Source organism: Thamnophis sirtalis, unplaced genomic scaffold, assembly GCF_051295495.1.
Source record: "Thamnophis sirtalis isolate CommonGarterSnake01/CBP01778 unplaced genomic scaffold, rThaSir2_p1.2 scaffold_2, whole genome shotgun sequence".
In the NCBI taxonomy this organism is placed as follows: domain Eukaryota; kingdom Metazoa; phylum Chordata; class Lepidosauria; order Squamata; family Natricidae; genus Thamnophis; species Thamnophis sirtalis.
In genome coordinates this window covers 27,451,242-27,466,564 of record NW_028261382.1, presented here as the reverse complement: position 1 = coordinate 27,466,564, position 15,323 = coordinate 27,451,242, and the positions used below count along the sequence as shown (strand labels likewise).

At 48.5% G+C, this 15,323-nt stretch overlaps 1 protein-coding gene across 9 annotated transcripts in view; it reads right to left on the bottom strand.

Annotated features, from left to right (window-relative positions):
- The window catches only part of SPTAN1 (spectrin alpha, non-erythrocytic 1), a 100,404-nt gene that overhangs the window by 17,726 nt on the left and 67,355 nt on the right, over positions 1–15,323 (bottom strand). For all 9 annotated transcript variants that reach the window (XM_087704555.1, XM_087704559.1, XM_087704556.1 and 6 more), the window contains 11 exons: positions 13,225–13,356; positions 11,964–12,101; positions 11,718–11,822; positions 10,345–10,553; positions 10,133–10,253; positions 8,756–8,877; positions 7,884–8,016; positions 5,258–5,356; positions 3,034–3,193; positions 1,864–1,940; positions 1,166–1,375 (listed from right to left, as the gene is read on the bottom strand). In XM_087704555.1, coding sequence (XP_087560681.1) covers positions 1,166–1,375; positions 1,864–1,940; positions 3,034–3,193; positions 5,258–5,356; positions 7,884–8,016; positions 8,756–8,877; positions 10,133–10,253; positions 10,345–10,553; positions 11,718–11,822; positions 11,964–12,101; positions 13,225–13,356 — 1,506 coding nt within the window. The remainder of the gene's footprint in view (positions 1–1,165; positions 1,376–1,863; positions 1,941–3,033; positions 3,194–5,257; positions 5,357–7,883; positions 8,017–8,755; positions 8,878–10,132; positions 10,254–10,344; positions 10,554–11,717; positions 11,823–11,963; positions 12,102–13,224; positions 13,357–15,323) is intronic.

Genomic DNA, 15,323 nt, shown 5'->3' with positions numbered 1-15,323 from the left:
TTAAGATTAAAGAGAGTTCTGACCAGGGGGAGATCAAAAATTTTAGCAACCGGTTCTCTGCTCAGTTGCTGGGTGGGCGTGGCCATGGTGGAGGTGGCCTACTTGGCCTCTTGCATCCCAGCAAGGGGTGTGTGTGCGTTTTCTCCTTCCCCAGGCTCCGGAGGCTTTCTTCAAGCCTCCGGGAGGGTGAAAATGGCCTCCCCCAAACTTCCGGAAGGCCCATTTTTCCCTCTCCCAGAGCCATCATACAGGACCTGCACTTACTTGGCATCCAAAATGGGCCGTGTGGAGACTCCTGGGAGGGGAGGGATAGGCGTGGCCAGCCAGTCCTTGCAACTACAGGTTCGGCGAACCAGATGTAAAATTATCAGTTGGTTCACCTGAACAGGTCCGAAATGGCTGAATCCCACCCCTGGTTCTGACCCACGCAATCCTCCAAGATACACATACGTGTGCTGTAACATAGGCAGGATTTAAGTAGCTGAACTCAAGGGAAGGGAGGGGAGGGCTTCCTTCTGATGAATCCAAAATAATTCATGTTATTAATTTCCGTATTTTTACACAATTAAAAGGATGTTGTTGTGAGTATGTGGCCAGAAAACAGGAGATGGAGGTTTAGAATTATCCTGAGGCTTTGAAGCAGTAAAAGCTCTGGAGACAAAAACATATGAAGGACACTTGCAGGATTTGGGTCTGGCCCGTCTAGAGAAAAAGAAGGGCTATGAGGGACAGGATAGCAGTCTTCCAGTACTTGAGGGGCTGCCCCAAAGAAGAGGAGAGGTCAACCTATTCTCCAAAGCACCAGAAGGCAGGACGAGGAACAATGGAGGGAAGCTAACCAAGGAGAGAAGCAGCCTGGAATTAAAGAGAAACTTTCTAGCAGGGAGGACAATTAACCAGTGGAGCAGCCTCCAGAAGGTTTGAAGGTTTTGAAGAAGAAATTGGACAGCCCCTTTGACTGGAATGGTGTAGGGTCTCCTGCTTGAGGAGAGGGTTGGGCTAGAAGACCTCCAGGTCCCTTCCAGTGCTATTCTGATGGATTAATCTCGAAGCCCTTAAATTTGGCTGCCCCAAGTCTTTTGCCCACTCTTCCCTGGCTAACGGGGATTTCTTCTTGGGCAAAGCCAAATAGCCGATTCGGGAGGTGCCTGATGCCTTTTCTCACCTTTCTGAAATGTTCTTGGGCCTCCAAGAGTTTTTTCTTCCGGGCAGCTGAGTTAGCCAGCAGCTGGTTCCAGCGTTTCATGAGCGAGGCGTGGCGAGCCTCAATGGCCTTCGACTGGATATGCTTGGCGGCCAGCAGCTGGTCCTTCAGGGTGGTGATGTTGGCGATGCCTTCCTGGGCAAAGGCGTGGAGCCCAGCGTCAAAGGTTTCCTGCAAGGAGAGTTGGAAGGTTAAGACTTTGGAGTACGGAAAGAAACAGGGTTCCAAATAGCATCCAAAAGTAAATCAGAGTCCAATATTGTTAAAATTCCAATTTATGAAGACATGTTGGCACATCTGGGAAAACCCGAATCTGAAAGCTTCCCGGTTTCCCACTCAGTTGGAAGTTCAAGATCCTGCCCCCACACCCATAAGTCCATCCCAAGGTCCAATCTTCCACTGCCATGCTGGCAGCTTCCACCCATCCAGTTCCGGTCAGGTGCAGAGGTGCAGAGACAAAGGATGACCTTGGCTTTCTAGAAAGAATGTTGTTATAGCTACATAGTATCTAACCCCTCCCATTTTCCCACAATAGAAAAGGCATAGTAGAATAATAGAAAGTGTGGCAGGCCAAAGACCCAAAGGAAAAGAAGGCTGCAGTCCTTCTTGCTTGTTACAGCCTTCAGCAAAAATATCCCCTTCCCTTCGCGGCCACGCACCTGTTTGGTGAGAAGAGTCTGCACGGAGGAGAGGTCTCGCCCGTAGTCATCTGTCTTGAGGCTGTTTTCTTTCTCACCTAGGAGATTTGTCCTTGGTTTATTTGTATCCCTCTTTTATTTTTTACATAAAAAATTCAAGGGGGTGAACATCTCCAGCACACCTTCCTCCACCTAGTTTCTCCACAACAGCCAGCTGGTGACGTGGGTTAGGCTGAGAGAGGGGGACTGGCCCAAAGTTGCCCTTTTATGATTGAGGTGAGACTAGAATTCACCATCGCCTGGCGATTGGGACCATGGCTAAGGTGAGACTGGAATTCACCATTGCCTGGAGATTGGGCCCAAAGTCACCCAGCTGGCTTTCTTGGCTAATGTGGAACTAGATTAGATTATAAGCAATAGCAATAGCAATAGCAAGTTAGACTTATATACCGCTTCATAGGGCTTTCAGCCCTCTCTAAGCGGTTTACAGAGTCAGCATATTGCCCCCAACAACAATCTGGGTCCTCATTTTACCTACCTCGGAAGGATGGAAGGCTGAGTCAACCTTGAGCCTGGTGGGATTTGAACAGCCGAACTGCTGAACTGCAGTCAGCTGAAGTAGCCTGCAGTGCTGCATTTAACCACTGCGCCACCTTGGCTCTTGACTAATTATTAGACTATTATCTAATAAGATTAGATAATAGCTTCATTGATTAGCCTATAGGCCATATCAAAGCACAAGGTTGAAACACATATCACCAATAAAATTCTATACAAACAATTTAAAATAAGAGTAAGTTAAAATATAATAGTTATAGGATAAGTGGAACTAGAACTCATGTTCTCCTGCTTTCGAGCTAGGTGCCAATAATTTTTTTTAATCTATCTATCTATCTATCTATCTATCTATCTATCTATCTATCTATCTATCTATCAATCATCTATCAATCTATCATCTATCTATCTATTTTCCTTCCATTATTCTCTCTCTCTCTCTCTATCTATCTATCTACCATTATTCCATCCATTATCTATCTCTATCTCTCTATCTCTCTATCATCTATCTATCTTCCTTCCATTATTCCATCCATCATCTATCTAGCCCCATTGGGATTTCTAAGCATTCCCACCCTTCACTCAAGTCTCCCTGTCCGTTTTCGTAGCATGGCCCTCCCTCCCTTCCATGGTTACCTATCCAGGATTCAACCACATCAGCTTTCCAATTGAACTGGAGGAAGGCAGAGTTCTCATCCAACTTGGCCTTCCTCTGAGAGGCTGCCCTCTCCAGATCGGACACTTTGCCCTTCAGGCTCTTCATCTTGGCGGTGATGTTCTCCTCGTGGTGATTGTTCTGGAGGAAAAGGAAGAGAAAAGCAGCCCGTTACTTGTGGCCAATGGGCAGCTCTCCAGACCTGGTGGAAATCCTTCACCCAGAAAGATAAGTGGTACCCAGTTAAAATAAATAAATGTTAGATTTGGCAGTGTAGAAATGGGGAGGTGAAGAAAAAGTCTACATGATTTGGCCAGGAAGTGGGATGCATTGATTTCTTGGTGCTCCCTTGAGTTTGCAGACGTTTCATGACCCAACTAGGTAATTTCATCAGTGCTAGAAGGGAATGGGGTTTGGGAGGAGGAGGACGACTATGACGACTATGGGATGCTTAGTGTTCTCTGACCTTGGTTGTTTTCTTGGAGACATTTTATTTCCCAAAGAGGCTCCCTGAAAGCCTGAAACAAACTCCTTGTCCCAACAAAAACCCCTTTTATTAATTTACTGTGAATTCTTCTCATTCGCATCCAGCAAAGTCTTTCCACGGAGGATTTACAGTCACAGACCTTATCTGGCTTGGAGAACTGCCAGGCCAATATCTGCAAAACTTGGCAAGGAGCCTCGGAGTGTCACAAACCAATTAAATGAACTAATTTCCTCCTGCAAACTCCACTCCCCTTTCGCTCCTCTTTTATTTCCTCTGGGAGGGGCCATTCACCTGTGGCCTTACTCCCGTCGAACCCTGTTCTTTAGCTGTTCCCTTCATCTGGCAGCTCTGTGCATGCGCACACTGGGAACAGGCTCCAGCTGTTCTTCTGCCTCACTGATCTCCGACTCTGAAGGCAGCTGATAACTGTCAGACGGCCCTGGCCCCCTCTCTGCCTCCGACACAGAGCCCTCCTCAGAGCCTTCCCCAGACTCCAGGACTGGCCTATCTTCCTCCCCAACCGCCTCACTGTCCGAATCTGCTGCCAGCTCTGCTAGCGGGCCACAACAGTAACATCCTCTGTGCTAGAAGGGAATGGAGCTTGTGAAGAGAAGGAGGAGAAGGAAGACTGTGGGGTCTTTGGTGCTCTCTGAACTTGGTTATTTTCTTGCAGATGTTTCATTACCCAAATAGGTAACATCATCAGTGCTAGAAGGGAATGGAGTTTGTGGACTGGAAGAGGAAGAGTGGAGAAGGAGGAGAACGACTATAGGGTCCATAGTGTTTCTCTGAGCTTGGTTGTTTTCTTAGACACGTTTCATCACCCAGCGAGATAACATCTTTAAGTGGGAAGCTTCCAACCACAAAGGTGCTTTTTCAAGAGGCATGACTGGGCTTCTTGCTTTTCTTTCATAAGACGTTTCCGAAGAAGAAGCTTCTTGGATGGGAAGCTGTTGTGGCCCAGCAGGAGCTGTTGGAGCTGCCACCAGACTCCAACAGCGAGGGGCCCTATGAGTCGGCTCTGGAGGATGTGGAGGACCCTGGACAGGGTTCCGACTCCGAGCAGGGCACAGAGAGGCTGGGAGGCGCCTGAGCCTTGGACCAGTGGGGAGGAGACAAGGGAGAGTGATCCGGACGCCAGTAGTGAGTTGTTCCTGGATGCCTGGCACTGAAGAGCTAATAGGCATCAGGAACAGTTGCGCAAGTACAGGAGGTAATTGCACTCAGCTGGTGGTCATTAGGCTCCTCTCCAGACTATAAAAAGACTGCTTGTACACACACCCCTCTTGCAGAAGTCAACACAGGAACTAATGTTGGAGAATAGAATTGTGAGCTTGGCAGGCTGGATTGCTGCCAAGACTTATCTGTGTTGGATTACTGCCACGGCTTATCTGTGCCGGCTTGCTGCCAAGGACCTGTCTGTCTGTTAATAAATTCCGGAAAGTATCTCTGGCTTGGAATGTGTGTTGGTGTGGGACGAGGGAGGTCAGAACAGGAAGCTAAACATCTTGTGGGGAAAAAAACCAAGGAAGTCCAGATGCCTCTTGAAAAAAGCACCTTTGGGGCAACCTGGAAGATGGAGAATCTCCATAGACTTCCAGCTACAAGGGTCCTCTCTGATCTTAGCAGAAGCAAATTGAACGGCCCCCGGGCCTTATCTTGGAGTGTCAAGGACCAGGGATGGTGAGCCTGTCCAGGTCCTCTCAAGTTCCTCTCACCTTCTTGATCAGGTCCTCGCCGTTGGCACAGACGTCGTTCACCCGGTCCTTATGCACGGTGAAATCGGACTCAAATGCTTCGTGTTTCTTCAACAGACCCTACGATGATAGGAAGGAAGGGGTGAGGACTCAGGGCAACGGCACACAGGTAGCACAAACAGCCGGCAGTTCTTTTTTCTTTTTGAAGGGAAAAAAAACTTTACTGAGGATTTATAACATTAAATAAAATACCTTTAAAAATAATTTTGTATAAGTCACAATCCTTTTTGACAGTACTAACATAACCATTTACTATTAAAATACGTTGCTAATTATTCCTATATCTATACATCTAGGCTTCTAAGCTGTACATTTCATGTTCCTATTATTTATCTGTGGATACCAGTTTTCCCAAACCATATACTATTCTGAGTCTTCCTTGTCCCTTAACTCCAGTATGAGTTGATCCATCTCTGCACAATCAAGAATCTTTTGATTTTTATCAAACAAGTCTGTCGGCATAGTATCACTCTTCCAGCATTGTGCGAGGGCTATTTTCGCTGCTGTAATTATGTGCAAAATTAAGTATTTTATCTCTTTCGTATATTTTCCCTTAATAATCCCCAGAAGGAACAATTCTGCTTTGAACTCTCTGTTCGGGTGTTTGTCATTTCCTGTAACCATTTTTGCATTTTAGTCCAATATTTTTTTGCTTTTGGGCATAACCACCATGCATCAAAGAACTTTGTTTACATTTCCAACAGTTTGGATTTGTTCGGATGCATTTTTGCCAGTCTCAAGGGATTGCCAGCTGTGAGGCTAAATGCCTCACAGCTGGCAATTCAAATTGTCCCTTTATTGCTCCAAATCTCCCTAAAATGCCCCCCACGTTCCCTGAGCAGAGTGAGAAAAAATCCCCTAAAAAACTTCAAGCAGCCTCTAGCTGAAATTAATCCAGCCTAGCACTGCCTGCACCAAGGCTGCGCAGCAATAAATCCCAAATGTATTTGGCAAAACAAAGGCAAATCAAAGAGTTCAGGAAGCTTAGGTTGAACTGTTCATGCCTTCTCTGCACTCTCTGAGCTCTTGGATCAAGAGTGGGAGGTTCTTGCTCCTCGCCTGAGCTCTTGTCTCTCATTTTCATCCTGCCTCTGTTCCTCCCTGCCTGCAGGCCTTACTAATTCTGCAAAAGCCTTGCCTGGACTGACTCTACCCCAGTTTCCTCCAAGGCCAATGGAGCTGCCCCTCTCACTCGCTGTCAGTTCTTGTTCCAGCTCATCTTCCCCCGCAGATTCAGACTCCTACGGAGGCGTGGGAGTTACCAAGAAGGCAGTTACCAAGATTGGACCAGGCCACCAACAAGCAAGCTGGGTGTCATAGCTTTTCATAGCACGTGGAGAAGAACAGCTACCGTCTTTTTAGGACTACAAGACGCACTGGTATATAAGACGCACCAAGATTTAAGTAAGAGGTAAGTAAGAAAAAAAAGTTTTTGTCCTCCCTGGTCTCCAGGAGCACTCTGCAGGCTTCAGCTGGGCTGGGGGAAGGCAAAAACACCCCCACTTTTCACAAAAATGTGATGCGGAGGCAGGGCTTCGGGAGGCCAAAAATGGCTATATTCTGTGTATAAGACACACCATCATTTCCATGCTCTTTTGGGGGGGGGAGCTGCGTCTTATACTCCGAAAAATACGGTATATAGCAGCGAACGCTTTCCAGAAGGGCGAAGTAGAATTGTAAACTTTTTGTGCATCCATTCATAGCATTTATATAGGTAGTCCTCAACTTATGAACACAATTCAGCCCAAAATTTATGTCGTTAAGTGAGACATTTTTACGTGAGTTCTGCCCCATTTTACGTCCTTTCTTGCCACCGTTGTTAAGTGAATCTCTGCTGTTAAGTTGGCTGTTAAGCTAATACAGCTTTCCCATCGACATGGCTTGTCAGGTCTCAAAAGAGTTATCACGTGACACACACCCCCACCCAGGATGCTTCGACTGTCATAAATAGGAGTGACTTGCCAAGTGTCTGGATTCTGATCAAGTGGCCATGGGATTGCTGCAACGGTCGTAAGCATGAAAAACCATTTGTAAGTCGTTTTTCCAGTGCTGCTTTTGCTTTGAATGCTCATTAAATGAGCTGTTGTAAGTTGGGGAACTACCTGTATTCATTCATGGCACTGAATGAAGTTCAGGTTGACTTTACAGAAGACTCACCATTTTATTTAATTATTAATCATTTTACTTTATTTTATTTTAATTTGTTTTATTTATTTTATTTTATTACTAGTTAAAACCCCGGGGAATTTATTTACGCTAATCCTGTATTAGATAGGAAAAGGAATGAATTATATCTATAGTGTCAAGTCAAAGTAATGCTGGATCACACACACACACACACACACACAGAAACACAAACACACACATACACGAACTTGAATCCAAAATGCACCCTATCACTGTCAAAAGTACTGTGATTTGACACTATAAATATAATTCATTCCTTTTCATTTCAGCAGCCCAGGCGTTCCAGAGTTATGCTGGAACACACACAGACAGAGACAGAGACACCCTGCTCAAATCAACAATCACAGCGCTACATGATGCTCACCTGGGCACCTGATAAACCCGCTCTTTCTTTGCTCACCTGTATGGCTGCCAGGGTATCTCCGTAGTCCTCGCTGGCCACCAGAGTCATCTTCTCGTTAATCCAGGCCTCCTCTTCTTCCACGTTGGCCACAAACTGTTGATATTCGAGAGACTCCTCGAGCCGCTGACCACTGGAAAGAGGAGGAGGCAGGGAAAATGAATATGCATTAATTTATGTATATATTAATTATGCATCTTCAGCCTGTCTATCAAAAGGAAGGCGGGGCCTTTTTCCTTCCTGGGTGTTTTCAAAGGCTGTGGGGCTCAATGCAGTGGTGGTTTCTGGCTGGTACGCCCCGGTACGGGCGTACCGGTGGCAGCTGGGAACAGCGGCCACAATACTGGAATGGTGTTTTGGAGAACCTCTCCTCCCGCCTGCGTTCCTTATCTGTGTTTAAGCCAACCGGGCCATTTGCGCACACACGGTGTACGGTGCCTCTGCGAATTCCGCCGAGCAGCTGGAGCATCGCAGGGCGGTGGGTGCGCATGCGTGCAGTGTACCAGTTGCGACAGGATCTGGAACCCATCACTGGCTTACTGGTCCTTCCTTTTGCTGCTTCTTTTTTGTTATTGTTGTTTAATGACCCCATAATCCCTTGTGGGGTGGAGCCTAGGCAACTGAATGGAGCTGGGGGGTTACTGGCCAGATGCCCTTCCTGTTCGCCAATGCGGAGTTTTTCCCCCCCAGCAGATAAATCCTGTCCCCAGAAAGAGAAATATCAGCCTCCACCTAGGATTGAACTCAGCCTCCTGATTGTGAAGCGAGAGCTCCACCTCGAGGCCACCTTTGCGACGTCTTGCCTTTACAAATTCTGCCACGGTGCCATTTGGGTCTTAGTTCAAGAAGGCTGCCAACATCTGGGTCCTTACCGTGCAGCTGCCAGCCGCTTTAGCTCTTGCCAGTGTTCCACAAACTGAGCCAATCGCTGCTGGATTTCCTCTTTTCCAATTGTGTTGTCATCGGACAACTTCTTGCCTGTGTCCAGCACGCCCTGCCCAAGAAACACAATCGCACGTTGCAGCAGCGCTAAACAGAGTCAATTCTGCTCCCCCCCCCCCCCCCTGGCTGAATGGTGGCTTCCAGGTTTAACTTTTCTTCATTTTAACACTCTGTGATGCACCTAAATAACTTTGTCTGCCACGCTCAAGACTGTAAGGACTTTGAAGAGATTTCAAAGCAAAAAATAAAAGAAGATCAACCGGGATTCATTGGAATGAGGTCCAAAACCTCAGGCTGGGGAATGTCGGGGCAGCCCTTGCGAAAGGCAAAAGTTCAGTGGGACATCTTTCATCTAGCACAGACTTTGGCCCAACGTTTCTGTCCTCCAAGATAAAATTTCCCTCCATGGATATCTAAAATTTCCAGTTTTACAAAGTGGAACAGATTACCAAGATAGGCCTAGGCTCTAGGCTTCCTTCCTTCCTTCCTCCCTCCCTCCCCCCTCTTCCTTCCTTCTTTCCTCCCTCCCTCCCTCCTTTCCTTCTTCTCAATCCCACCTTCCTCCCATCTTTCCTTCTCTCATCTTCCTTCCTTCCCTTCTTCCCCTTCCTCTCAATCCCATCTCCCTCCCTTCTCACCCTCCTCTTCCTTCCCACCTCCTCCCTCCTCTCCCTCCTTCTTTCCTCCCTCCTTCATTTCCTTCTTCTCAATCCGCCCTTCCTTCCTTATCTTCCTCCTCTTCCTTCCTTCCCACCTCCTCCCTCCCTTTCCTTCCTATCCTACCTCCCTTTCCTTCCTTCTCCCCTCCCCTCTCTCATCTTCCTTCCTTCCTACCTCCCTCCCTCTTCCTCCCTCCTTTCCTTCCTCTCAATCCCACCCTCCTCCTGTCCTTCTACCTCTCATCTTCCTTTCCTTCTTCCCCTTTCACTCATTCCCACCTCCCTCCCTTCTTTCTCTCCCTCCCTTTCCTTCCTCTCAATCCCACCTCCTTTCATCTTTCCCTCTCTCATCTTCCTTTCTTCCCTTCTTCCCCTTCCGCTCATTCCCACCTCCCTCCCTTTCTCATTCCCATCTCTCCCGCCTCTTCCTCCCTCCCTCTCTCCTTTCCTTCCTCTTATTCCCTCCCTCCCTTCCCTTCCTCTCTCTCATCTTCCTCCCTCCCTTCCCCTCCCTCTTTCCTTCTTCAAATTTACCTAGCTGCCTAACTCACCACACAGTGATTTTAGGTAACATTTTCATTCCCAGATGGAATTCTCGCTCTCTCCTTGCCCTTTCAAAGGACGTTCCCCCTCCCCAACCTTCCTTACCTGGATTGCAGGTTCGTGCGCAGCCAATTCTGCTTCCAGGCGCTTGTGTTTCTTCCTCAGGTTCTGCACCCCAGTGAGGTCCCTCCCGTAGTCCTCCGAGCTGACCAGCAGCTTCTTCTCCCTTGAGTATCGAAAGGGGAAAAGGAAGAAGGTCAACCGAAGGTCCTTCCAGGGAGATTCAAGATTATCTATCAAATGGCCAAAATCCGTACTTGATCCAGGACTCCTCATCGTCCATATCTCGGAAGAACTGGTGCAAACGGTGGGATTCATTCAGTTTTGCCCGCCGGCCGGCTGCCATGTTCTTAATCCGCTGGAAACGCCCGTTGATGGTGTCACGCTTGTCCTTGACTTGGGAGGTGTCAAAAGCACTGCTGGTCATCAGGCTGTCAGCTTGGCCGTTGAGGTCCTTCAGACGGTCCTGAACAAAGACATAAAAAAGGGCACCCCCCCCCCACAAGACATGAGGAAGAGCTCTCCAGGAAGGAATGACAGAATTGTTCTGACTGAGGCTTCCCAAGAGCCTGAAGCAAACTCCTGGTCCCCACAAAAACCCTTTTATTAATTGACTGTGAATTCTGTTTCTTCACATCCAGCAAAGTATTTCGAGGGAGGATTTACAGTCATAGTCATGGACTGTTAGGAATATAATCTAACAGTTGGGGTTGGCTATAAACCATGTAACAATGTTGTACCTGTTTCTTTAAATCATACTGTAAAATGTGATTGGTTGCTGTTTTCCTCAGTCGGCCATAAGAGGGAGCCAGAATGACTGTTAGCTCTCTGTTTCCTTAGATGCTGGGCTGATCTGATCTGAGTGTTTTGGAAGCTGGCTATTAGAAAGTGCCGTGAGCTATTGTAAGTTTTGCAACTCTTAGCAAACTTTGAGTACTGACCTGATTATATGATTACTGGACTATGTTATTTGGATTATCCCTTTACTGAGAGACATTGATGAATGAATGACTTATCCGTGTATGACTTGGACCGTTTGATGGACTCTGATACCTCTATTTCCACAAAAGTAATAGCCTATTTAAACTGCAGTGTCTCTGTATGCTGGTTTGTGTGTTCTCCAACACAACTCTCACAACGCTTCGCTGAACGTACTCGCTCTCCCAATGGGGGAGCTTACCTAACATGGACCCTGGGATGGACTTGTGGGTGTGGGGGCCAGATCGTGAACTTTCAATTGGGTAGGAAAAACCAGGAAGCTTTTAGATTCGGGTTTTCCCTGATGTGCCAACATGGCTCTCTTCATAAATTGGAATTTTGAGAAATACTTTGCCTTGAACTCTGATTTACTTTTGGATGCTATTTGGAACCCTGACAGCTGTTACCTTCCCACCAAAGGTGGTCCCTATTTTTCTACGTGCTTTCGAACGGCTCAGTTGGCAGAAGCTGCGACAAGTCACGGGAGCTCACTTCGTTATGCAGCGCTAGGGATTCGAAACGCCGACCTTTCTGATCGACAAGCTCAGCGTCTTGGCCACTGAGCCACTGTGACCCACATTAGTCTGCGGTTAATCGACGGTTAATCAAGGAGGCACCATTTAAGCGCAAGAACATGTCTGGGGATTCCCACCTCATGGGCAGAGATGTCCGCTTCCAGCAACTGGTGCTTCTTCAGGAGATTGTTCACCGATGCCAAATCTTTCCCGTAATCTTCAGATGCCAGGAGAGCTTCCACCTGCAAAGAAGCCCGACATGCCAACTGAAGGAGGGCTGCCATATTTCTCCAGGACAACTCTGGGTTTCCAATATTCAAAGGTGCCCAAGGCCTCGACTCGCCAGAGCCCCCCGAAAGAGGACGAAAGGGGAAGGGAGCTACCTCGGAAAGCCAGAAATCAAAATCCTTGATTCCAGTGTTGAAATTCTGCTGCCGGTTGGCTTCCTTCAGCTTCTGGCTTTTCTCGGCTGATTTCTGCACCAGGAACTCCCACTGGTCAGCCAAAGCTGCCAAGCGAGACTGCCAATGGAAGAAAGGAAAGGAAAACCGAGCTAAGGGTGGGAGAAGGAAGTCCGGGCAGGGGAGCTTCTCCCTTCAGGCTCCCTGGAATCTGCTCCAGGAAATTGAGCTTATCCACAGGGAAGAAAAGGGAATTTATCAGCTGACAGAAGAAAACTGGACAGTGACTTTCCTGGCAATGCGAGTTCTCTGCTGGCCTTCCCATTCTAGGTAAAGGTAAAGGTTCCCATCGCACATATGTGCTAGTCATTCCCGACTCTAGGGGGCAGTGCTCATCTCCATTTCAAAGCCAAAGAGCCAGAGCTGTCCCCACCATGGTCCTGTGGCTGGCATGACTCAACGCCCAAGGCGCACGGAACGCTGTTCCCTCCCCACCAAAGGTGGTTCCTATTTTTCTACTTGCATTTTTTTTGTACTTTCGAACTGCTAGGTTGGCAGGAGCTGAGACACGTCCCGGGAGCTCACTCCGTTACGTGGCGCTAGGGATTCAAACCGCCAACCTTTCTGATCGACCAGCTCAGCGTCTTAGCCACTGAATCCCTTCGTCCCATTCTAGAGAAAGCCATTTTCTGACCAACCAAATTGTCCTTTTCCTCTGCATGGTTAGCATAGAAGCACTGAGAGGTTGAAAGAGCCGTCTCACCGGGCATAAAATCAGGGAAACCTCATACCTCATCAGGGATCGGCAACCTTAAATACTCAAAGAGCAGCAAAGATCCTAACCGGAAAGGCCCCCCCCCCCTTTCAATTCTGGAGCCAACCGGAAGTCTGGTTCCCCCACCATAGAGTCTCCTCCTAGCATGGCGTCCTTTTTCCTCTGCAGACCGGACGTCTGGTTCACCCACCATAGAGTCTCCTCCTAGCATGGTGTCTTTTTTCCTCTACTTGTCCTAACCAAAACCACATATCAATGGTAGAGCCAACTGGAGACAGAGAGCCACAGCAGAGGGATGAAAGAGCCACATGCAGCTCCAGAGGTGGCCAACGCTTGCCTTAAGTAGAAAAACCACCTTTTATTGAAAGAGGCTCTCCTAATCTCATTCTTCTCGCTCCGTTAAATAGGAATTCATATTTGCATGCAATTTTTACTCCTGGTGGACAAAGCATGGAGGGCAACGCCTACCTTCACCGCCTCTTCGCTGCCGGCACAGGCACCGCGGTCAATGAGGGAATTCCCGACATCAATGACACCGCGGATTCGGTCCGCATTGGCGTGCAGCTCGGCTTCGAAGGCCTGGTGCTTCTGATGCTTACTCTGAAGGTAGCAGAACAGCAAACTGTTAAAACAACTGGAGAAAGGCTCATGATGGGTTTTTAAGGGCAGGACCAAGTTTATTTAAACTAATTCCAGGGCTGCCACTCCGAACTTAAATCTCCGTTTACCTCCCTGAAGGAGGAAGCGTCAGCAGGGTTTTCTGCCTATTCAGGAACAGAGGGGGGGGGATTCATTTGCAAGAGGTTGCTGGACCTATTGGGGGTCGCCAGGGGCTGAGGCACATGGACTCTGGAACTCATGATATCCCAAGGGTGATGGGGATTATAGTGTCACCCGTCAGGAGGGTTCTGTTTCATGTGTGAATTTTTAAAAAAGGGGGTGGGGGGTTGGCCATGAAAACTGAGCTGCACAGAGCAAAATGGGTAGCACAACAGGGCATAGAATGAAACTGGCAGAAGTGACAGGGCTGTTTTATGTGGATAAACCACCTTTGCTGGAAGCTGCCGGCTGATAGGCTGCCCCCTCCCCACTATCTCACCTGCTGCTTAATCATCAAAAGACAAAGCCCCCTTCCTCCTTAAGTTTTTCTGGGCAGTTCCCCCTAACCCTTTCCACACAGAAGAGGGGAAGGAAGGAAAAAGAGAGACAGAGAGAGAAAAGGACACACACACACACACAACGAGTCATGAGCTGGGCTCACACACACAAAATAAATGCCACTGCTCCCCCCCTGCCCCTTAATTTGGTCTCTTACGGGGATGAGGCTGCACTCTTTTGTTCACTTGAGGTCACCTGGGCTGTGGCCAATTCGGAACTGGGCCACGCAAGAAATGGCCAGTGGGCACGTTCAGCTCCCCTGGCCCGAGCAGTGTCCCAAAGGTTTCTCTCTCGCACGAGTGGGAGCTGCGTACGTGTGCAGGCTGGCCTCCTGTTCGCACATCCCGGTTCCCATCTCCCACACACCCCTCCCGCCGAGCCGCCTGCTCCCCCACGCTCCAAAGAGCAAAGCGGTGAAGAGGCCGAGTAAGACGAGCGCGCCCTGCTCAGCTTGGCACTCACAGAGGGCGCCTGCGCAGGACATCCAACCCGCTTTTGGGGTGCTGGGCAGCCGCAGCGAATCTGAAGGAGCATCACGAGACCGCCCCCACCCCAAAGGCGGCTCTTTTTCATGCCAAAAGCTTTTGCGAAGGGACAAAAGGCTTTGGGGGGACAGGACAATCTTATGCGGTTTCAAGGCCTTCCGTCCCTTTGCAAAAGCGTTCATTCAGGAGACGGGAGCACGAAACCGTGCCCCAAAGGATGCTCTTCTCTTTGGCGCGAGTAGAGCTGAGCGCGCGCCAGCCTATCGCGCCTGCCTCCTCATTCCTTTCACAAACACACCCAAGCCAGACCGCCGTTCACAATGGTTGGGTACTGTTGGTTTGGAGTGTTGTGTGAACCCAGCTGTTAGGTCAAAGGAAGAGTTGAGTGGAGGCATCTAGCCAGATGTTAGCTTCGCCCCCCCCCCCACTGAACAAGACCAGGAGGGATGTGATTTTTTTAGACCTCGCTGCAGATTGTCAAGGACAACAAGCGGTTCGCCCAGAACCAAAAATGTGAGGTTGCGCAAATGCGCGCGGCATGAAAAATATGGCGACTATATAGGACAGGATAGCACCAGGGCGGGTGGGCAGTGCCAGCCACCCTGAAGAGACCCCATTCCTTGTTGACCCCTCTCCCCCTCCCCAGTGTTTCTATTGGTCGCTTTCTCTCGACCATAATGCACCAGTTCTAGCCGTGTTTGCAAAGGGAAGGGAGACCCCATCTAGGGAGATAAGAGCAATGGGCTGGGCGCAGCTTCTCCAGCCTTCTCCCCTTCTGAAGGCTGATGGCCAACCAGTTGGGGAGCATAACAGGCAGGGTGGATTCGATTTAAATCAACTCCATTTAAACCACCATTTAAATCACTAGTAAAAAGGCTTGATTTATATCAACTCGATTTAAATCATAGCTTTTAAAGAGCCACT